The sequence below is a fragment of the Argopecten irradians genome, chromosome 6 (assembly GCF_041381155.1).
Source record: "Argopecten irradians isolate NY chromosome 6, Ai_NY, whole genome shotgun sequence".
NCBI classification, from domain to species: domain Eukaryota; kingdom Metazoa; phylum Mollusca; class Bivalvia; order Pectinida; family Pectinidae; genus Argopecten; species Argopecten irradians.
In genome coordinates this window covers 6,591,037-6,615,213 of record NC_091139.1, presented here as the reverse complement: position 1 = coordinate 6,615,213, position 24,177 = coordinate 6,591,037, and the positions used below count along the sequence as shown (strand labels likewise).

General features: G+C 36.6%; 1 protein-coding gene across 3 annotated transcripts; it reads left to right on the top strand.

Moving 5' to 3' along the window:
* The first annotated feature begins 99 nt into the window (after positions 1-99).
* Positions 100-22,666, top strand: LOC138324818 (protein HGV2-like). Of its 3 annotated transcripts, none has more exons than XM_069269991.1 (17): positions 100-237; positions 4,842-4,952; positions 5,606-5,724; positions 6,200-6,262; positions 10,149-10,601; positions 11,509-11,675; positions 14,264-14,337; positions 14,976-15,049; positions 15,687-15,777; positions 16,086-16,183; positions 16,670-16,717; positions 16,885-16,967; positions 17,222-17,293; positions 17,875-17,922; positions 18,253-18,300; positions 19,216-19,323; positions 22,105-22,666. In XM_069269991.1, the coding sequence occupies exons 1-17, from the start codon at positions 197-199 to the stop codon at positions 22,165-22,167; spliced, it is 1,761 nt and encodes a 586-aa protein (XP_069126092.1). In that variant the 5' UTR covers positions 100-196; the 3' UTR covers positions 22,168-22,666. The 3 variants fall into 3 exon arrangements, with proteins under 3 accessions (XP_069126092.1, XP_069126094.1, XP_069126093.1); XM_069269992.1 differs by having other exon boundaries at positions 203-343; XM_069269993.1 differs by lacking the exon at positions 10,149-10,601.
* The last annotated feature ends 1,511 nt before the right edge of the window (positions 22,667-24,177 follow it).

The window sequence follows — 24,177 nt, the reverse complement described above, 5'->3', positions numbered from 1 at the left end:
CGCATACATTTTGTATTTTATAAATATGCTATAGTATCGATATAAAATAACAACAATGGTTCTATAAACATGTATTACAAAATTAAATTTTTGTTTAGAGATTAATACACAAGACGAAGCGGAAGTTGAGATTGAGAGAAGGCGCGAAATTATCACGTTTTTCTTTGCTTTGCACGTATTTTGTTTGTATTGAATTATGGACAATCCGGGTCCTAGTTGGTCATCAGACAAAGACAGGTAGGTACTACGGAAGTAAGAGCATCACTTCCAGTGACGTCCTCCCTAGAAGCGACTTCAAGTCTTCACAGACGTCTTCTGAAGCCTAACGAAGTTTTGACAGATAGTAGGTCTTTCTGTGATCAGTGATCTAATGTTACTGACACTGCGAAAGTTTCGATGATGTGCTCAATCAAGGATTGCTTTAAATGATTTTTAATATGTTGGGACTACCATTTGTTGTATTAACTTACTGGACAGCATATAAATGATAGTATCGTACCATTTCATTTGCGACTTTAAAAAGCTTCATATCATTTGTTGCTACTATCACAGGATTTTGACATTCTGTCAACAACATCATTTAGTTGAGAAAAAAAGAACACCATCACCTTAAACCTAGAAAGAATGGCCAAAAAGGATAATGTTAATGTGGCTCTGTGACACGTTGATATTTAATTAGCATTATATGATAAATTAGTTTAGGAAAAATTACTGATAATAAGTATGCATGTTGTATATATTTGAATAATATTCAGGAGTAAGTAATCTTTTTGATCTCTCATTTTGTGAAAGGGAAGTATGTAACCATGATCGGCCACAGACTAAGAGATTGAATCATCTCTTTAGCTAGTCTGCTAAAACTGACCATATATATAATCATAGGCTCAAACTGCAGCTATACCTACTGCTCTACACCAGATTTGTACAACAATCCCCGGCTTTTGAAGACCAGTATTTATACGTAACTGACCATTTATGAACAGGTAGGATTCTTTGAGCCTGTGATTATGGCAAGTTTTAGCGGACTACTTTTTAGCTGTTGGATCTTTAAGCATAAGAAATACAGATGATCCAAAGTAGAGGGAGTGATTTGGATTTGTTTTAACATTTCTGAAAATCTTTTCTTTTTAGGTATACAATCTAGATTGAGAAATTGATGACCTGTCAAATTATTGTGAAATCATCTCTGGGTTTGCGTTTTGATCGAGTTATACTGGACCAATTTACCTTCACTAAAATATATATTGGATCAGAATTTAAAAAAAAAAAAAAAAAAAAGTTGTAAAAAAATGAAAAAATTTGTCTGCAAGTAGGCTTCAGCAAGAAATTTTGCAATACAACTGGTAAATTATAAAGTGGATGTCATTATAAGGAGAATTGAGTAGAGTAAACTTTCTCATTAAAGCAGTTATATGATAATTGGCCCTTACACATTTATTTTAAGACAAGGAAGGGATTTTGCTGGGGTTTTGTCTTATAGTTGTTATCTGTTATATATGCTAGCTTATCAGACTTTCATTGATAGACAGGCCAGGGTGAACTTTGACCCTGAAATGTATTTGTCAATAATCGTTTGATATTGTCAGTGTTCCCTATCACGCAGAAACATGTGTTATTGCACGCATAAATTTGACAACCTGTACGTGCATGAACACTTAAATATTTTCCATTATTTGGTGATAATCAGGGTTGGGGTCAATTACATTGCAATGAAATTAATTACAATTACATTCAAAAAGTAATTAATTACAATTACACATTACATTTTCTTAATATGTTTATTTTTAATAACTTATACACAATTGTATAGTCATATAATGAAGCATTTATACATATATATAATATGTCATTATCAGTAAATTTTGATAGAAACACATAAACCGCAAGTTACAATTGAGTATTGGTAGGGTGTATTAGTTTTACACGTACATTTTTATTGGACCTAGGTCCAATAAAAATATACATTTAAAACTTTTTCATACACTGATGATGATAAAATGCAATTCAAAAAATTTGAATTGTATTTTATCATCATCAGAGTTTGAAAATTATCATCAGTCTGTTTCTGTCTGGTCGATATACTTTGCCAGCAACACTAAACAATCTCTCTACTGGAGCTGAAGTGGCTGGTATAGCTACAAGTAACATGTAAGTATTTGCTAAGCTAAACAATAGACATAATTTGTGAATTCTGCCAAGAATTATCTTTCCAGAACTTTAACTGAGGTTGCACCTACACTTTCTCTGTGCAATATTTACACACAAATGTACCTGTGTATGATTGTCTACTTCATTGGATTTAAGACCTGAGTTTAGTGTCCTACTTAACGTGTGGGGCCTGTAGTGGGAAGTAAAACTGAAAAAAATCTTGTCTTTAATTTCTCTTGGCACGGGGGGAGAATTGAAGACTCAATTCTGAACTAACATCTATATTTATTGGCCCTTCATACTGATATAATAATTAGGTAACACACAAGGTGTTTCATATAACAAAGACCTTTGTGAGTTGTAATTCACTAGGCCGACTGTTTATCACACAACACCTCAACGACCTTGTATATGTGATGGAGGGGTAAACTACAGATAAAACAGATACAAGTGTACTTGTCTACTATGGTCACTGCCTCACATATGTTACCTGTTTAAATTTCTATCTAGCCAAATACATGTCTTACATCTTAGTATTAGTAAATATATATGTATATGTAATTGAAAAGTAATTAAAATGTAATTGTTAATTACACATTTTTAGAATGTAATTAATTACAATTACATGTAATTGAAATATTTCTTAATTACAAATTAATTACAATTACATTTTTAATTACCCCAACCCTGTTGATAATTGCTCATTTTGATTGAAGAAAAGGATACCGAAAGTATTCCTTTCAGTAAACATTAACTGCAGTGCACCAAACGGCAGATGTGTTAAACTACTTATCTGCGTTGACCTATGTTAAAATCCGAGACCATACCCATGACCATTGGTAGTCTCGGGACTGATCCTTATATCGCTCAAAGAGCATGTGTTATGGAAATCAATTTACAATGCAGATTTTAATCGTGTGCGATAATAACTAGAGTTGTGTGTGTCCAGCACTATCATAGAGTATGAAAACGATCTTCAAATCCACATGGTTCTCTGTGCAAGAAAATTGTTTGTGATACCAATCATTACCAGTACAGAAATCGGCTATAAGACAGCGATACATTTTACATGCCTTTTAGGATCGGCACATTCATGGATCGGGAGGGTAGATCTATACAAAATATTTTGAAAATTGCTTTCCAAAATGAATTTGTAAATTGATTGCAATGTAAGATGGACTTTATGCATATTGAGAACATGATTTTTAAGTGAAGAAGTAGACACAACACAGCAGACATGTAGCGTATGCCTGTTAATATTTCAATTCTTTTTCTGTTTATATTTTAATTCTTATTGAATAACTTGCAGATGAATTTAAAGTGAACATTCAGGCAAGGATGGCTAAAGTTGGTAAAAATGGTGTGAATGTATCCAGTATTATTTCTTATGAAATAGAAAAATAAAATCTCTCGTCAAAATCTGTCTGCGTACGAAGAAATTAATTTAAAGTATGGGAATTCTAAAACGTCCTCCCGGCTCACTATGTCTTTGGTTACATTTCCACGCAGCCTCGCTTTCAATGCTTTCAACTTTTCTTTACTTTAATGGTCAGAACTGGGAAACTAAGCAGAACTTGACCGTCCTATTAATATATGAGAACTTTTGGAAGGCCAATGAACGCATTTAGACTGGTTTTCTTTGCCCGACTATTCACTTTAAGAAGCAACATTGTTTAAAATAAATCAAACAAAGAGATATATATCTAAAACTGTTTTTAATTGTGGTTTTTCCCTTTGGCCAAATATATGTCGCACTTTGTCTTTATTTTCTACCAAAGAATACACATGGAAAAAATATGCAAATATAGTGTAACCTTTAAATATGGCAATGTACCCCCATTTTCCAAGCTATGGGGGTACAAAAAAAACCATTTAAAAAAAAACCCAGGAACACTGATTGTATTGATATGCTTCAAACGTCACTTGTTCAAACTGCTGTTGACAGGACATCTTGCATATGTTAGTCACACTAAACTGCACTCATTAGTAGTATTAAATGACTCTTGAATACTACTTATGAGTGTTAGTCGTACAAGATTCTTACTGATTTTGGTAAAACTATAAGGGGCTAGATTTAATTCGGTGGTTTGCTGATTATTCAACAGTTATTAGTTGACAGTCCGATGTTTGTATACAATTTGATGAAAATGAGAAGTATATATTAATGCAACTAGAAAATATAGGAAAAAAGAAGTAATATGTAGATAAAGTAATTCTATTCATTAAAGATTTATATTGTTGTATATCAATTCTTCAATTTATAATTGAATTTTAATTGGTGAAGTTTCTGCCCATGAAATTATCACTTCACCTTATTAGTATATGTGGGCATGCAAACAAGTGTACCAACTGGGGGCGATGATTGTTTTGTTATTGGTTAATAATTGTGGTGGAAATTGCACAACTTATGGTTGCAGTTTTGTTGTATACATAATTTATTTCCTATGTAAAGAAATGGCATCTTAAGTTTATAAATGTTAAATAACATAACTACAGATAACTTGTGTGAAATAAATTCCATGTCTGACAAAGACAATCTCATGTTTGATAAACCTTCTTATTAACGTAACTGTATGTCTAGATAAAGGGGCAGATCGCCTCGAAAATTTGACAATTTTGTTTTGTCCACAAGGTTGGAATAACTTCCTTGTCCCATATGTATATCTATAAAACCTTCATTGTATCTGTTTAAGAATGGAAGCTGCCATGACTGCCATTAACATGATCGCACAAGGAAAACGCAACATGGTTTGCGGAGAGATACCAACGGCAGTGAATCAGTTCCAGGAAGCCTGTAAAGTTCTGTGAGTAAACTGAGAGGATAAATTGTAGTGTGACAATCTGTATTTGATAATGATCCCCTTTATATTAAAGGCTGTGGAGACTAGCCATTTATCTTATGGTTGTGAGGTACCGAGATTGATGCCCATTTGGGACCTTAAAGGAAGTAATGTAGAAATAAGTTCTATGGAAGTCTTGATTTCAGCTAAAGAGAAAAAATGGGGTCTTGACCCTTTTATTAGGTCATATATCGGAAACATAATTTTATTGGTCTTTTAACATCTATGTAGTTATAACGTCTTTGCATATTACAGAGTTAGCTCCCTTGCGGGTAGGTATCCATTGTGACGTCATTATTTTGCGAATGCAATTTATGACGTTTTCTCAGAAAATTATGACACTGCACTCGCAAACACGGGACTTCACAATCAATACCTAGCCGCAAGTACAGATATAAAAACTCTGTGCAAATACAGAATTGAATAGATTCTGTGTATGAAACATAGAAATTGGGAGCTTCAGAACTACTAATATTAAAAGATTATTCCAGTTTAGGATTCATTATAATCCATAATGATAGCTTTCTTAATAGGGAAACATTTTTTTGCTACTCAAAATCTCTGACCTGTTCGGTGTTCAGTTGAGAGCTGATTAAATGAAAATTTTTATGTTTCAGTTCTAAATCCTATGGGGAGACAGCTAAGGAATGCGCAGAAGCTTATTATCAATATGGAAGAGCTTTACTAGACTTGGCTAGGATGGAAACTGGAGTATTGGGAAATGCTTTACAAGGAGGTAAAAAGTTATTTACTTTGTCTTGTATTTAGTTTGACAGAATTTTATAACAGAAACTAAAAAAAAAAACTAAGGAAAATAAAAATAAAAGTGTAACATAGGGTAAATCGATAGACCACTACCTGAATAAATCTCAAACACAGCCTCCTGCCTTTTGAAATTCTCTTTCTGAATCAAGAAATAAAATATGTTTATATATTGTAAATTATATGGGAATCAATTTTGTATTTGTAAATTATATGGGAATAAATTTTGTATTTGTAAATTATATGGGAATAAATTTCGTATTTCACACACAATAAGAATTCGCCAAAAATTGATTGCTAAGAACAAGTAATAACAACTAGTGCAATACATCTATTTAACTAAATATTTCACAATGAAATTTCATTGAAAATGTCGTTAGCTATGATAAGCACGACTGGTTTACTGCTTGTTTACTGTGGTAACACTTTACAATTCTTTGATGTTGCAGTTCCAGAGGATGAGGAAGGAGAGAAAAGTGCAGATGAGCAGTTTGAGAAAGGCGACATGGAAGGTAGATCTGTGCACATACATGTGGTATATTTAGCAATCTAATTAAAATTAGACTTCTAATTTTGCTCCACTATGAGAGATGACGTTATGCTCCAATACAAGATCTAACAATTCCCTGTTCGGGTTCACCTCAGCATGACCCCTGGCCTAGAATCGGAACATCTGGGCATGTACTGTTAGCCTTTTATACTTCTGAATGAATCAATCGCACCAAAGATACCGTATGCGAAATGCTGATTGGCTAACCACAGGGGTTATGGTGAGGTGACCCCGAAAAGGGAATTGTTAGACCTTGTATTTCAGCTTAAGGTGGACAGGAAATACAAGTCAAATTTTAATTAGATTGTATATTTAGTTGTATCAGTTGTAGTGAAGTCCTGTCTCAAATTTAGGTAATGCATGGTCGTGGTTGATTTTAGATTGAAAACCTATTAGTTATAGAAATGCATGTCCGCGAATGTGATAGTATTTTCTGCTGTGTTGTCTTCTTGCACATAAGTTATGATTTTGGTTTATGTATATGTCGGTATATATGGTTTAAAAAGAGACCGTTTTCCCTCTGCCATATACTGTAAAACTGGTTATTTTTGTGGGAATGTTATTTTCTCAATTTTACGCAACGTTGCTATAATCACTAAAAATTTCATCAGTGACATTGAAAAATGGTTGAATTGTACGTACTTAGCAGGGCTCCAAGTGACACCTAAAATGGTTGCTATGGCCATTTAGATTTTTAATTGACGACTTACCCATGAGCATAAGGGGGCCAGATTGGCAGCTGTCAAAATTTACTAAAACCCAGATATTTTTGTCAGTCATCCGCATTATCACTTTAGAATTTGTAATCGAACGCACCCGGTTAATAGGACCATGACCGACATGTCGGCTGGCCGAGAAGGCAGGTAAACTAACTGAGGTATGGATGCAAAACGTTCACAAGGCATGACAATTGGATCATGAATGGCAATCATTAAATAACGATTATATGTCTTATGTATTCTCACTTATTGATACTACTGCAACTTTCCAGGCTACAGACTTTTTCAGTTGGCAAGTATATTTTTTGGCCTGGGAGCCACACTGATGACTAGATAAAACATTCCACTTGGAGCCCTGCTTAGATGTCAGATCGCAAAAAACTGCTGTCATTTTGTTTTCTGTTAAAATTGCAAAACAATTGACTAGAGTAAATAAAGCGGCTGTACAGTAGTTTATATTGTGACAGTGGGTTTTGGTGCAGCATCGTGTATTGTAAACTATTTAGTTTCTCAATACCTGAATGGCACAGACAAATACATACAGTGGAACTCGGTTAATACGAACTCGAAGGGACCGAGATAAAACTTCGAGTTATCCCAGGGGTGTAAAAATTTATTTCAAACCACTAGCCCAGGGCTAGAAGACACCAAAATTTCACTAGCCCGGCCTAAATATCTACTAGCCCAGCTAAAAAAAAAAATGAAAAAATTTATAATATTGAAATTCAAATATTTTTAATTGAGTGTTTTTTTTTTATTATTTGCATCTACTCTTTTTTTTTAATTCAAATAAACATTAAGAAAATCTTTAATCTGTGTTATTTTTAGAACACAATTTTAAGATATTTTTTTAATTCTGAATCCGGATTCTGGATTCCTGACCTTTGACCCGGATATTAGAATAACCATAACAAATATGGCTGCCTGCTGCAGGCATGGCTTTGCTGCCGACTTTTTGAGGAATAGATTCCAGTTCTTTAACATCATTTTTGTAACTATTAAAATTTACTGATCTGATAGCTGAGATGACTTATTTGATGGTTTGTATATTATTTTTCTAGAACTTGTATTGCAAATTACGTCACTTTCACATGAAATGCTATGCATCACTATTCACTGTGGTGATCGGGAGGCCTACTGTACCTGTCTACAGTCGTCAATAAATTAGACAACATGACTCCAGATTAAGATTTAAAGTTAGATACGAATATTACATAGAATTGCAATGTTTTGAAGTGTTATTATGACTTGATTTTGATGTTTTTCGTTTTGAAATATCTTTGAAAAAAGTCACTAGCCCCGGGCTAGTATGACTAAAATTTCCACTAGCCCAAGCTGAAAATTTGGTAGCCCCGGGCGTCGGGCTAGTGGATTTTTACACCCCTGTATCCGAGTGTTCGAATTAAGCGAGTTAGCATGTCTAATGACGATCTCTTTTCTTGGTATATATAGACCGGTTCCATGTTGTAAAATGATGTGAACAAGAGAGATGTCAAAATCGCCGATTGTAGTTGCAAAATTATAACAATAAAACCGAGATATATATTTTGAAATGCTGTTCTACAGCAGATTTATGGGCATTTTCGGCGAACTTGTTGTCCAAAACATCTCATTTCGAGTTATAAGAACATTTTGTGTATGATTTTTGTAATTCGGACCTAAAATGTACTTCGTATTATCCGAGTTCTTCGAGTTTTCCGAATTTGAAATATCCGAGTTCTTTAAACAAAGATAAAGAGGGAATTCGGTCGGGACCGGCAAAGTACTTCGTATTAAGCCGGGTTGTCGAATTATCCAAGTTCGTATCAACCAAGTTCCACTGTATACCAATAACAGATACTGTTATGAAGGTTGAGAATGAATGACCTTGATTCCCAAGGATACAAGGGCACGGGTCAATTTCTCATCGATAGGCATGAGAAGCTGATATTTAGTCTATAGCATGCTGGAATGTATGGTATAAATACTAAATGTTTAATCGCTAATTATTAGCCTGGAGATTATATTGGGCTGGTAGGATGACGAAATGAAGGGCTATGAAGGTTGAGAATGAATGACCTTGGTTCCCAAGGATACAAGGGCAGGGTCAATTTCTCATCGATAGACATGAGAAGCTGATATTTAGTCTATAGCATGCTGGAATGTATTGTATAAATACTAATTGTTTAATCGCTAATTAATAGCCTGGAGATTATATTGGGCGGGTACGATGCTTAAATGAAGGGCTATGTAGGTTGATGAATGAATGACCTCCAGTCAAGGTCACATGAATGAATAAAATCTTGTAACCCTAAGGCCCCAAGGTTCTAATAGTGATTAATGACACGGATATTGTGCGACATTCTGCTTTATAGCGATGCCAAATTAACAAAATTGACATTGAATACCACAGATCCACAATATTAGCCTGGTACTACAGTAAAACACTGGTTAAAATGGACACGTTAACCTATGGCAAATTTTTGGTTAAAACGTAGTTTTTCATCTCTCACTAAGGCTCATTTCAGTTTGTAATATGCGTATTTTGATCCCAAAATTATCAACACATCTTCTGCAATACACGCTTACAAGATGTCTGCTGATTCACAGAAAAGTGTATCCTTCTTGCACCTAGTTTTGATATTTCAACAGATGACCATTTTGTGTTAATGCTACATGTAACTAATGCGAAATACACTATCAAATTGGATGTTGCCTTACTTTATTTGTTGGGAACACAATGCGCCAATTTTACTTTTTTCACAGTTGGCCAAATCATGTAGCACAGCGTACATCTCAAATATAAGCTACCACAGCTGACAAAGAGCATCTCGGTAATCGCAACTTAAAAGCTAACCAGCAATGATGGATATTTATTGCTTGGGCATTGACGTCTTTATTTTAATGAGACATTGCAGTAAGTGATGTTTTAACTCATTCGCCCCTGAAGACATATGAACTCGTTTGTTTCAAAGGCTAGAACAGCTGTTCATCGGCTAGAACAGCTGTTCATCGGCTAGAACAGCTGTTCATCGGCTAGAACAGCTGTTCATCATGAATTTTCAGGAGTGAACGAGTTGATTAGATTTGATAGAGCATGAATGGTGATCGTGCTCTATAAAAAAAATCCAACTTACCAATCTATTATAGCTGAAGACCGTTACAGACTTCGAGCTGAAGTTGTTGATGCAATGTCTGAAAAAGAGCTTGCATCTGAGAAAGAAAAAGAACAAAAAGGTGACAAAGATAAGGAAAAGGATGGAGATAAGGATGAGAAAAAGGAGGAGAAAAAGGAAGAAAAGAAGGATGATGAGAAAGATAAGGAAAAGGATGGAGATAAGGATGAGAAAAAGGATGAAAAAAAGGAAGAAAAGAAGGATGAAGAAGCTATGGACACTGATAATGGCACAAAAGAGGTGTCGCCAGAAATTGAGAAAAAAGACGAGGAAAAAGAGAAAAAGGATTCAGAAAAAATGAAAAAGGATTCAGAAAAAGATGAAAAGAAGGTAGACAAAGAGAAATCAAGCAAAGAAGATGAGAAAGACAAAGAGAAAGACAAGGAGAAGGATGAAGAGCTCAAAAAGAAAGAGAAGAAATCTGAAGGTAGTCTAGGGCATGTCGGTAGATCCACTTTGCTTGTTATTGCATGGCATAATTTGGTCTTGCTAGCCACTGCATGAAAGTTGGCAGTTGCTACCCTTGCACCCATGTGATGGCGTTCGGTTGGAAGTTGTTAAATCTCTTCATGTTTGTTTTTAGATCTTTCACTACTGGCACTGTATGACTTGTGTAGCACACTGTAAATGCACCCATGTTGATACTAACATAAATAGTTCAGGGGTTTCATTATCTTTAAGGAGAGGCGGTACAATTGCAATTTCAGGAGGTACTTTTCTATACCATCTGTATGCTATCTAATGTAATTTAGCCTAAATCAGGCGGTACAACAGCTACGTTTAACTGGCAAAAAGTACCGGATACAGCTTGATAATGAAACCTCTGATAGTTGGTCATGGAAAATATCTTCTATAACCTGAATTAAAAAAACAAAGAAGCTCAGATCAGTATTAGTCTGTGAAAATGCTACATTTTTGGTCAGTTGTATAAATCATGATTCAAGAATTTAAAAATTTGATTAATTCTGGAGTATTTGTTGAGCTTAGCTTAATAGATTAACCTTCAGCTCATAACTTTTTCTCATGACATGATCTGTTGTTGTAGATTTCAAATTGTTGAAATAATTCAATATGACCATACATTGATATTTTGAAAAGACTTGCAACTTGGGAGGAAATGTAGAATAATGCCACTTTTGTGCATATTTGTTCATGAAATTTCTAACAATATGAGTAATTAAGAGTAATTAACTGGTTTTAAAAACATGAGAAATGTATGTTTCCATAAAGATATCCGACTTGTAAATTTAATAACTTTGAATTGCTAGTTTTTCAGGCTTTTGTGTTTGAATGACAGCACTTATCTAACAAATGTTGCGTAATTTTGTAAAAAGGAGATTCAAGTTCAACAAAGAACAGTACAGAGGATGAGGAGGAGGGAGAAGAGGGAACAGAGGAAGAAGGTACAGAGGAAGATGAAGACGAGAGTGAAGCAGTCGAAACCGCAGAGGAAGGAGATACTTCACAAGATGAGGGGTCACAGGGGGAAAAGGAAGGAGAGGTAAGGAGATACTTCACAAGACGAGTGGTCACAAGGGGGGGTAAGGAGATACTTTACAAGAAGAGGGGTCACAGGGGGAGAAGGAAGGGGAGGTAAGGAGATACTTCACAAGACGAGGGGTCACAGGGGGAGAAGGAAGGGGAGGTAAGGTGATACTTCACAAGACGAGGGGTCACAGGGGGAGAAGGAAGGAGAGGTAAGGTGATACTTCACAAGAAGAGTGGTCACAGGGGAAGAAGGAAGGGGAGATGAGGAGATACTTCACAAGACGAGGGGTCACAGGGGGAGAAGGAAGGAGAGGTAAGGTGATACTTCACAAGAAGAGGGGTCACAGGGGGAGAAGGAAGGGGAGGTAAGGAGATACTTCACAAGACGAGGGGTCACAGGGGGAGAAGGAAGGGGAGGTAAGGTGATACTTCACAAGAAGAGGGGTCACAGGGGGAGAAGGAAGGGGAGGTAAGGAGATACTTCACAAGACGAGGGGTCACAGGGGGAAATAAGGAGATACTTCACAAGACGAGGGGTCACAGGGGGAAATAAGGAGATACTTCACAAGAAGAGTGGTCACAGGGGGAGAAGGAAGGGGAGATAAGGAGATACTTCACAAGACGAGGGGTCACAGGGGGAGAAGGAAGGGGAGGTAAGGAGATACTTCACAAGACGAGGGGTCACGGGGGGAGAAGGAAGGGGAGGTAAGGTGATACTTCACAAGAAGAGGGGTCACAGGGGGAGAAGGAAGGGGAGGTAAGGAGATACTTCACAAGAAGAGGGGTCACAGGGGGAGAAGGAAGGGGAGGTAAGGAGATACTTCACAAGACGAGGGGTCACAGGGGGAGAAGGAAGGGGAGGTAAGGAGATCTAGATACTTCACAAGACGAGGGGTCACAGGGGGAGAAGGAAGGGGAGGTAAGGAGATACTTCACAAGACGAGGGGTCACAGGGGGAGAAGGAAGGGGAGGTAAGGAGATACTTCACAAGACGAGGGGTCACAGGGGGAGAAGGAAGGAGAGGCAAGGAGATACTTCACAAGACAAGGGGTCACAGGGGGAGAAGGAAGGGGAGATAAGGAGATACTTCACAAGACGAGGGGTCACAGGGGGAGAAGGAAGGAGAGGCAAGGAGATACTTCACAAGACGAGGGGTCACGGGGGGAGAAGGAATGGAGGTAAGGTGATACTTCACAAGATGAGGGGTCACGGGGGGAGAAGGAAGGGGAGGTAAGGAGATACTTCACAAGACGAGGGGTCACAGGGGGAGAAGGAAGGGGAGGTAAGGAGATACTTCACAAGACGAGGGGTCACAAGGGGGAGAAGGAAGGGGAGATAAGGAGATACTTTACAAGACGAGTGGTCACAAGGGAGAGAAGGAAGGAGGGTTAAGGAGATACTTTACAAGACGAGTGGTCATAAGGGGAGAAGGAAGAGGAGGTAAGGAGATACTTCACAAGAGGGGTCACAAGGGGCGAGGGAAGTGGAAACAAGACATTCCTCATGGATAAAAATAAGGTTAAGCATTTCTCAGTCAAAAATAGAAGGGAGGGGAATTAAGGCATTCTTTACTTGGGGAGAAAATGGAGGGGGGGGGGGAAAGTTGTGTATGGGAGAAGTGAAGGGAGAAGTGGAGGAAAGGGAAGAGTAGGTATTCCTCAGGGGGAAAAGAGGGTAAGATATTCAAGATGAATTAGGGAGTTAAGGCTTGCCATAAGGAAGGGGAGGTAAAACCAGGTTTTCAAGGGACTAAAAAGGTTGATTGGCTTAAAGCTGATATTGAGATTTAAAAAAAACCGAGTACACTTGTATTTCAAGAATCGTTTATGAGACAACCCCTGTCGAAGTCAGCCATTTTTGTTTTTCGCTTTACTCTCACTGACCCCTACATAAAACGCATGAATCCACACGTGCACTCGGTCTATACACGTACATACACACCTAGCAGTTGTCTACTGTATAATACCTAATTCGTAAACAAAGCACTGACCTATAAAGGTATATGGAGCTTTTTTTGGCAACAAAATACGCCAACTCCTCTAAGCTGTTATTTACATGGTTGTCAAAATCAGATTTCCACACAAGTAAATAGAAATCAAAATCATAAACCGTCCACATATCTCAACGTATATTATCGTAACCGATGTACTTGACTGGCCGTGTGCACATGACACGTGGCTTCCACTTCCTTAAACTGGGGGATGACTGTGAGTTAGCCGGACCGAACAAGATTTTGTTGAACCGAACATACAAGTGAATTTTAAAAGTAAACATAACTTCCTGCTATAAGTATCCAAGAAGCTGCTTTCATGATTATTTTATGCAGTTTAAATTGTACAATGCTGTGGGGTAAAAAAAACACTATTTTATTAAATCAAATGAGCAGGCTTGCCATTTCTACTGATTTACGGTACTCCGCACCAGATTTTATATTAGGCGGTCTGCATCAATTTTTTCTGGACAAGTCCGTCAGTCCAACCAATTTCGTGATATCCGAGACTGCTTTCGTTGTGGAAAGGATTATACCAAATTTCAACATTACATATTTCCTCAATCTATGTTAGAATAATATCTGATTTATATGAACAAATCTGTTTAAAGGAGAATGCAGACGACGTCTCAAATCTACAGCTGGCCTGGGAAATGTTGGAGCTGGCTAAAGTTATATATTTAAAGTAAGTAGAATGAGTTAGATAATGACCTGTAAATGTGAGACATTTGTAACTTTAGGAGATTGTCATGGTACTGCATTTTACAAATTTCCTTTCCAAATTGAAGGTCTTGACTACTGGATAGATGGTAAATTTCACGAGTCAATTTTGTAACTTTGGAAAGTATCATTGACATGATATGATGTCGTGCAGGACTTTGATTTTTAGGTCATCTGACCCAAAGGGTCAGGATGACCTATAGTCGTCGTGTTTCGTCCGTTGTCATCCGCCGTGCGTTAATTTTTCACATTTTGAACTTCTTCTCAAGTTCTACAATTGCGATTTAGCTGAAACTTACATGAAATGATCCTGACATAGTCCCGACCAAGTGTTGTTATTTTTCGGGTTAATCCCAAATCAAAGATGGCCGCCACAGCTGCCCTAACATATTTTGAATTTTTCAAGTTCTACAATAGCGATTTAGGTGAAACTTGCATGAAATGATCCCGATATTATCTGGTTGATCCCAAATTGAAGGTGGCTACCATGACACCATATACGATTAATTTGACTATTGCCGAGGTAGTCAGATGACCGTTAAGGCCCTTGGGCCTCTTGTTGACCAATTTTGTGAGGTTTTAAATTTCACAATGCAATTTCAGGGATGAGGACAAAGCGGCGAAATTGAGGGCAGCAGATGCATATTTAAAGCTGGGAGAAGTTAGTCTCGAGACAGGTAACTAAACGACGTTTATATTGTGAAAAAAAATATACTGTAAAACTTATATTTACTAGAGCTGTAAATATGCAAATATGTCAATGTATGTATTCAAATATAATTGTTCCTTTAAGCTGTTTTAGAAACATGTTACATAATTCAGTGGACCATCAATAATCCAAAAACTTCCATCCCCAGCACAAATTGTTTGCGTTGTGAATTTTCCAGACTGCAGGATTCCATTTAAATATTCAGTATCCTTTCCCTGATATTTCCATGCATACATATTATTGTGGCTCCATTGTACATAGATTTGTTCAATATACTTATGACTTTGGTGGCCGCAGCGGTCGAGTGGTTAAGATGTCCCCACATATTACCACAAGCCCTCCACCTCTGGAATGCAGGTTCAAATCCAATGTGGGGCAGTTACCTGTTACTGACCGCTGGTTGGTGGTACTCCGGCTTTCCTCCACCAACAAACATGGCACGTCCTTACATGACCCTGGCTGTTAATAGGACGTTAAACTAATAAAGCTTATGATTAAGTCATTTGCATTTGCATGTCTGTACTTCAAAAAAAAATTTGCACATTGTAACAGTTTGTATGATGCACTTACTCTTTAATCAGCAACAAAATTTGTTTTGTTTTCAGAGCAATACACACAATCCATATCGGATTTCACAGAGTGTCTTAACATACAGAAATCTGTACTAGAACCTGATGATCGGTCACTAGCAGAAACGTATCCTTACTATAAAACATTTACGAAAGTTTTTAACAATTTTCAGGACCCTAATTTATCTGAAATTATTACAAGGCTATCGTCTATGTGACTATGACAAGTATATTTGTATTTTGGATGAATCTTTATCATTATGTTCCCACAGCAAATTTGCTCAAATTAAAAGAAAATTAAGAAGACATAATATTTTCCTCGATATGTGTTCAATAAAACTTCTCCAAGCTCAGTACCCTGGAGTCTGCGAGGATATGTTACCGTTTTTAAAAGTTGAAGCGTATGTATACACGCATCTCCTTAACGACACAAAGACATTATCAACTGGGGCTTGCATATAGTTTCAACAAAGAATACGACCAGTCTATAGACAGTTACCGAGCAGCAGTCAAAGTAATGGAAAGCAAAATAGGTATGTCGTTGTTGGACGATTTTACTTGTGAAATTTCTATAATTTGATCCTGTTCAGCCAGTTATCAGTGTGAGGATTTTCATGATTTCATTTGATATTGATCATGAAAATTTGACGGAAATATTGAAAAATATTGAGAAATGAATGGTTGAGTCCCTGAATGCAAGATCCCCATAATTGAAAAACGCTTAAAATTTCATTTCCTTTTAATTAGTTAAAATCACAAATTTTTAGTTGTGAAAATAACAAATGCACGTTACATTTTAGATACTTCATGATTATAAAATATGGTTGGACTTGATTACTTCAGATGAAATTAAAATTGAAATTTCTCTAAATTGACAAGATTTTGAACATAATTAGCAATTTTCAGTAGCTATTTCATATGAACATAACTGCATCTGTTTCTAACGATGTCCTGTCAAGAACCACTCATGTAAATCTTATGTAGTATTCTCATTATAAACAAATATCCTTACCTTACAGAATCCCTGCAGAAGAAATTAGATGAAAATAAGTTCCCAGAACCAAAAGGTAAGCTGCAAATGAACTTTCTTTTTGTCATTGTTCTGATTTGTCCCCTATTTTGTAAGTTTGAAATGGAAAGAAGAAGATTCGTATTTCATTTGAGCAACATTGATCACTTTGGGAAAAAACCAGAATGTGAAATGTCTTGAAGTATTTTAACTTTCTTTCTGCAGAAGGCAGCTTTGATGACACAAAGAAATTAACAGAACAAGAAATAAATGATCTGAAAGAGATCTTACCAGATATCCGAGGAAAGGTAAGGCCAATTAAAATGTTAATTACTGTTTTGGAAATATTTGGTGTGATAATTACAGAATAGTTTCCTAGTTTTGTTCCTGCTTAGAATTCATTTGAATGAACAGAAACAACGGTGAATATAACAGACTTAGGGGAGAGAGGAGATTGAAATGGTAAAAGTGGAAACACTGATGATTAGGGTGCAGTAATAATGAATAAGAAAAGGCAGTGATGATAGAAATAAAACAATGTTTTGACTTGTCTTTACTTTAGGTAGAGGAGGTTAAGGAGGAGCGTAGACAAATCGACGAGTTAAAGAAGATGGCTAAGGAGGGAATGTCTGTGGTAGGTGTACAGGAGCGTAGGTCTGATACTAGATATATCACCATTTTAAAAGGTCATGGTGGCAGTGCCTAAGGTGTTCAAACACAACTACAAGTTTGTCAAACTCTGGGTTAGGAGTTTGAATCCCATGTTGAACACTTGCCAAGGACTGACTGCTAGTCACTGATTTGTTTCTAGGAACCCTGGCTTTTCTCCACCCTATAAATTGGTTACATTCTTAAATGACTAGCTGTTGATTGAATGTAAACCAAAATCTAACAAAACCGGGTTTAGGTTTTATTAACAACTAGGGTCATGTAAGGACATGCCAGGTTTGTTGGTGGAAGAAAACTGGAGTATGTGGAGAAAAACCACCTACCAGCAATTTGTACCTGGTTACTGCCCCACACAGGACTCAAACTTGTGAACAAATTGTGATCAGTTTGAATTATTGTTCCATCCTCCTCTTTGTTTGTTGTTGCTGATGTCTTACCAATAAGCGTTGTATATCATAATGATCTTTGTATTGATATGACAAAGTCTTAAATTGGTGAAGACAGATCAAAATTGACCTTTAATGGTTTTTGTATTTCAATGAACAGATCACCGAAAGTCTGGGTCTCCAGAAACCAGAAGAAAAACCCAAAGATGTGAGTATAAGATGCTATAATATTAATATAACTGAGTTTAAGATGCTATAATATTTATATAACTGAGAATAAGATGCTATGATATTTATAAAGCTGTTTAATGTTTCAATAACTATGGCGTCAACACCATCCTCTTCATTGTGTAAACCTTACAATAACTTAAAAGGATAGTCAATTTTAACCATTTAAAGTGCATTTTCGATTTTAAACCATTTAAAGGGCATTTTCGATTTTAAAAAAAAACATAACATTTTTAATGCTATAGACAAACTTGAAAATTAATTGTTGTGTATCCGCCTTGATTTCAGTGCTTTGTTTTCTTTTTTACAGGAGCCTAAAAAGCCAGTCTCCGATATCAGTCATCTTATTCGCAGAAAGGTAATTAGCCTTCAGATATTAGTCTTCGATTACATCCTGGAGAAGCAGGAAATTTTACCTGTGCAAAGTGTGGTGTTGTATGGTTGGGGTCAATTTTTCTCTTCTAGTCATAACTGCCATTTGTAAAAAAATTTATTCTTCCTGCAAAAATAGTACTAAGCAAAGTGTCAATAAAGTGTCATGTTACCGATATAGTAATACCCGAGAGAAATATGCGAGTTTCTTGTTGCAGTTTTTGTCATGGCATTACTGCCATCATAAAGAAACTCATTTTTTAAGGCTTGATTGGACTATTGCTATAGAAATCTGTCAGGCATTAGTTAATTGTGCAAAAGCTGCAAACCTTTTTGAAGAGGTCTCCAGGGTCTGATTGTATAAAGCTTCTCTTTATATCTGTGTAGACAATGCATATTTTGAGTAAACGATTTCTCCCATAATTGACAGGGTTATCCTGCAAATGCTAGAGAAAAGATAACGGTCTTTAACCGGGGTAGAGAAAAGACCCCTCACATGCGCTAGACAATGATGTCATCAATACATGCGGTGACCATTTTTACACACAGCGGCATTCATGTTGACTGAATTTTCACCATATCTCGTTAAAGTATGGGAGATATAGAATCTTTCGTGGGCCATTCAGGTGGACAGGGATATCTCAACCCGAGTGAAAGCTTTTTGACCATCAACCCTCGGCAAGCCTCTGGTCGATTAGGCAAAATCTTATGCTCGGGTTAGATATCCCTGTCCACCGGACTGGCCGATGTAAGATTCTATTAGTGGTACTGAAATTATGTGAAAATCTTGGCTTTGGTATTGAAATACTGATTTAGCTCTGCCTCTGGTTATCAATGAACATATTGTTACATGTGAAGAAGGCTAAGATTTTATGGGAAAATGTTGTGTTAACTATTACAGAGGAAGCCGGATGAGGAGGAAGAGCCTGTGGAGGCCAAGAAGACACGCCAGGAGAATGGATCTGGTGATGCCCCTCCAAAGGTGAACGGTGTGGACAAAGATGCCATGGTGAGGGCTTTTACTAAAACAGATGGTATCTTCAGTGAAAGGGACAGTAATCCACAAAATCAACTGATCCACTAAAGGAAATTTTTTCTAGTTTACAGACTAAAACTTATGTTCATGATTTTGGCTAAAATGGACTATTTTCATTTTGGTATCTAAACTTATTGATGGTCATAATTGCCATGAATCACTGAAAAATTAATTAATTTGAGAGTTATTTATCATGGGACAAAATTGTGCTTGAGCTGAATTGTTCTTCTAGTCTTAAGGAAAGGAATGCATTGTTTTTTCTATGCATAAGACCAGATCACGATTGGGATACAATATATACAGTCAAACCTGCCTATGCGTCACCCTGTATATTAAGTCACCCTGTCTAATGCGTCACATATAAAGTCCTCCCGCAAGATTTCCTGTATATTTCACCTTTTTAATGCGTCAACCTGTCTAACGCTTCTGCGTCATCCTTTTTTTGCACATATTCCGTACAAGACCTGTATACTGCGTCACTAAATTACCGATCCTAGTCTTGCCTACATACCAGGCAGTGGGGTACTGGCTTGATTATTAAACAAACAAAAGGGATGTGAACACTCCACTGATCCTAATTAATTAGCAGCCCGGGGCTGTATTTTCTAATTTGGCTTGGCAGTGTCAATTTTACGTGTGTAGGCCTATGTGTTTTACGGCTGATTAGGAAACAATATTCTGACCTTTCAATAAATTTTGTGATATCAGCTAGAGAGCATTACTTAAGACAAATTCTGCTTAGAACTGTAAATGATTTACTCACATTTTTAGCCCACCATCATCAGATGGTGGGCTATTAAAATCGCCCTGCGTCTGTGGTCCGCCGTCTGTCTGTAAACAATGCTTGTTATCACTATTTCTAAAAAAACTACTGCAGGGATTTTGTTCAAACTTCACATGAAAGGTCCCCTTTGTCCATATTTGTGCCATACAGATTTTGTGGCTGATCGGAAAAACAAGATGGCCACCAGGCAGTCATCTTTGATTTTGGCAGTTGAAGTTTGTTATCGATATTTCTTGAGATCTACTGAAGGGATTTTGTTCAAACTTCACATGGAGGTTACCCTTGGTCCCTTGTTGTGCCATACAGATTTTGAGGCTGATCGGAAAAATAAGAAGGCCGCCAGGCAGCCATCTTTGATTTTGGCAGTTGAAGTTTGTTATCGATATTTCTTGAGAACTGTTGAAGGGATTTTGTTCAAACTTCACATTGAGGTTACCCTTGGTCCCTAGTTGTGCCATACAGATTTTCAGGCTGATCGGATTGGATTTTGACAGTTAAGGTTTGATATCCCTATTTCTCAAAAAGTGCTGAAGGGATCTTTCTCAAATTTAATATGTAGGTTCCCCTAGGGCCCTAGTTGTGCATATTGCATTTTTGGACTAATCGGTCAACAAGATGGCCGCCAGGCAGCCATCTTGGATTTTGTTATTCAAAGTTTGTTATCGCTATTTCTCAGAAAGTACTGAAGGGATCTGTCTCAAAATTCATATGTAGGTTCCACTAGGGCCCTAGTTGTGCATATTGTGATTTTGGACCGATCGGTCAACAATATTGCTGCCAGGCAGCCATCTTGGATTTTGATATTCAAAGTTTGTTATCGCTATTTCTCAGAAAGTACTGGATGGATCTTTCTCAAATTTCACATGTAGGTTCCCCAAGGGCCCTAGTTGTGCATATTGTGATTTGGGACCGATTGATCAACAAGATGGCCGCCAAGGAGTCATCTTGGATTTTGATAGTTGAAGTTTATATCTCAAAAGGTACTGAAGCGATCTATCTCAAATTTTATGTGTAGTATGTTTGAAAAAGTTTAAAAAGTAGAGAAATGATCCATCTTTCCTTTGTCAGATATAGATCATTCTTTGGTGGGCGCCAAGATCCCTCTGTGATCTCTTGTTAATGTTTAATAGGCCTAACACTCAGGTGTAAGTCACAACCTCTGCAATAGTAATGGCCGCCATTTTGGGATATTGTAATACTAGATACGGAATGGTTTAGAATTTCCAGAGCTCACTAATAATCATGTTAGAAATAATGGAAGGGAATTAATTTTCCAAACTTTTGGTGTAAATTTAAAATGAAAAATCTAAATAAAAAATACTAGTTATAAATAACTAAATTTTAATATTTTTAATAGTAATTTATAATTAATTCAAAATTTAAATAAAACAAATTTCAAAGAAATTTACTCTTGTTTTCTCTATCTCTAAAATACATTTTGACTACTTCTGTAACAGATTAAGAATATTTTAGTACATTGTAATTAGTAAGTGCTTCTGTTGTGGTGAAAATTAGGTACATTCATAATTGTGAAACATTTAAAACTAATTTATGTAAGCCCTAATTAATGCAATATTTTTTTCCCAATATTTCATAGTATATGTTATACATAATATATGTCGCGATCCTTCAGTAACCTGTATATTAAGACACTTGTCTAATAAGACACATTTTTGTCCGTCCCTTGGGGTGTCTCATTATACAGGTTTGACTGTAAGACATCTATGTAAAAAAAAAAGTTTCTCACGTGCATATCAAAACTGAATTAGTGATCGGTAGATCATTCATCGGCTTGTAAGATTCTGTAACCTAAATTAATTTGTAGTACCAAGTTATGTTCAAATTTGAAACTGCGAGAATCAAATTGAAAGTTTTTTAAAAAAAAATTACTGTACAGCTGATTGACATATTTTCCATGGGGATTTTACTCGTGTTCTCATCTTAACTTGAGCACTGTTCTTCTTTTCAAGGATGTGGACCCAAAGAAAGCCGAAACTGATGCTGCAAAACCTACCGAAGCAGTAGCTTCATGAAGGGAGATTACAGCTATCTGTCTGGAACAGTGTTCATACCGCGGACTAGCATTAATATTCTGGACTGGAGACCAACATTCATCATGTTGAATGACGGTGTTGTGATATTAACCGCATTGTGATAATACAATGTCAGAAGCTGCATGATTATTTGTTTGACCGAGAGGTCATGTAAAATAGATTCCATTGTCGTCGTTTCTCATGGCACATTACACAGCTCATCACGTTTACACATTTCTTGTACATTTACATAGTCTGTTGTTCCATGAAACAATTGTACGTTGATTCCTATTTGTACATATTTTCTGAATGTTTTCACTGCTGGAATAATGCGTACCAGAAAACAATTTCCAAGTGCTACTTAGAACTTTGTGTTACATTACAATGTGGAAATTGAAATAATTTGACTAATTATATGGCATCCATACTAAGATTATTTATAAATTCATCAATTTTCATCTTCATATATGTGCCGACTTATAAAATTTTGAAAGCAAAATATATTTTGTTTGTTTTTGTGTATTAGACTATAAAAGTTTTGACTGCCTTTGTGTACGCAGTCATTAGTCGGTATGTATGCTAAATAAGGAGACACACTGGTACCTAAAATACAAAATGGTTTATGTCTTTAAAACTATTAACAGAAGGCTAAAGATTTATATTCTGCACTTGATATTGCACACCTAATCTTGACTGTATTTATACTGTAAATTTGGAAATTTTAGTATTTTTTTCACTACAGCTTTTAAACTTGTTCACAGTGGTATGCTGGTTTTCGTGCTATAATTCCATTATGTAATGATTTGTGTAAAATTATCACTTTGATAGGTTAATGTTTTGATATATTTGCTACGATTTAAAACAAAATGAAAAGCAGAAGTTTCCACACTGCAAATATTTCTACTTTGCGGTATTAGACGGATGGCATCACAAGGGGATTACAATGTCTCTTACAGGATGCTACCCAAAATGGAACACTTTGAAAATATGTGATACAGAATTTTTAGTTGACCATCTAAAGTAACAATAACTGCCCTGAACAATAATTAAGGGACTGAATAGTAACTAATTTTTGTATGTAATTCTCTTTCTTGTTGTTCATTAACCTATTTAAACTTAACAAGAGGCCAAGAGGGCCTGTATCGCTCACCTGGTTTGTAATGCCTAGCAATGTTCTGAATACAGGTTCATTTTTTCTTTTCTGAAGGAATTTGAATATTTACCTCTAAATCCCCTATTGGGCCCCACTCTTTCTGCTCCAGGGGGTCAAAGCCAAAATTTGTACGAATTCTGTTAACACCAAGGATGTTTCTGGGCCACGTTTGGTTAAAATCCAAGCAGAACTATATGACTATTAGCGATTTATAGTATTTACCTCTATTTCCCCTATTGGGCCCTGTTCCTCCTGCCCCAAGGGGTTAGAGCCAAAATTTATACATGTTCCATTCCCCTTTCCCCCGAGGATGTTTGTGGCCAAATTTGGTTACAATCCATGCAGAACTCAAGGACAAGTAGCGATTTATAGGATTTACCTCTAATTCCCCTATTGGGCCCCGCCCCTCTTGCCCCCAGGGGGTCAAAGCCAAAATTTATACACATTCTCTTCCCCTTTCCACAAGGATGTTTGTGGCCAAATTTGGTTACAATCCATGCAGTACTCTAGGACAAGTAGTGATTTATATGGTTACCTCAAATTCCCCTATGGGGCCCCACCGCTCCTGGTTAAAATCCAAGCAGAACTATATGACTATTAGCGATTTATAGTATTTACCTCTATTTCCCCTATTGGGCCCTGTTCCTCCTGCCCCCAGGGGTTAGAGCCAAAATTTATACAAGTTCTGTTCCCCTTCCCAAAGGGATGTTTGTGGCCAAATTTGGTCACAATCCATGCAGAACTCTAGGACAAGTAGCGATTTATAGGATTTACCTCTATTTCCCCTATTGGGCCCCGCCCCTCTTGCCCCCAGGGGGTCAGAGCCAAAATTTATACAAGTTCTGTTCCTCTTCCCC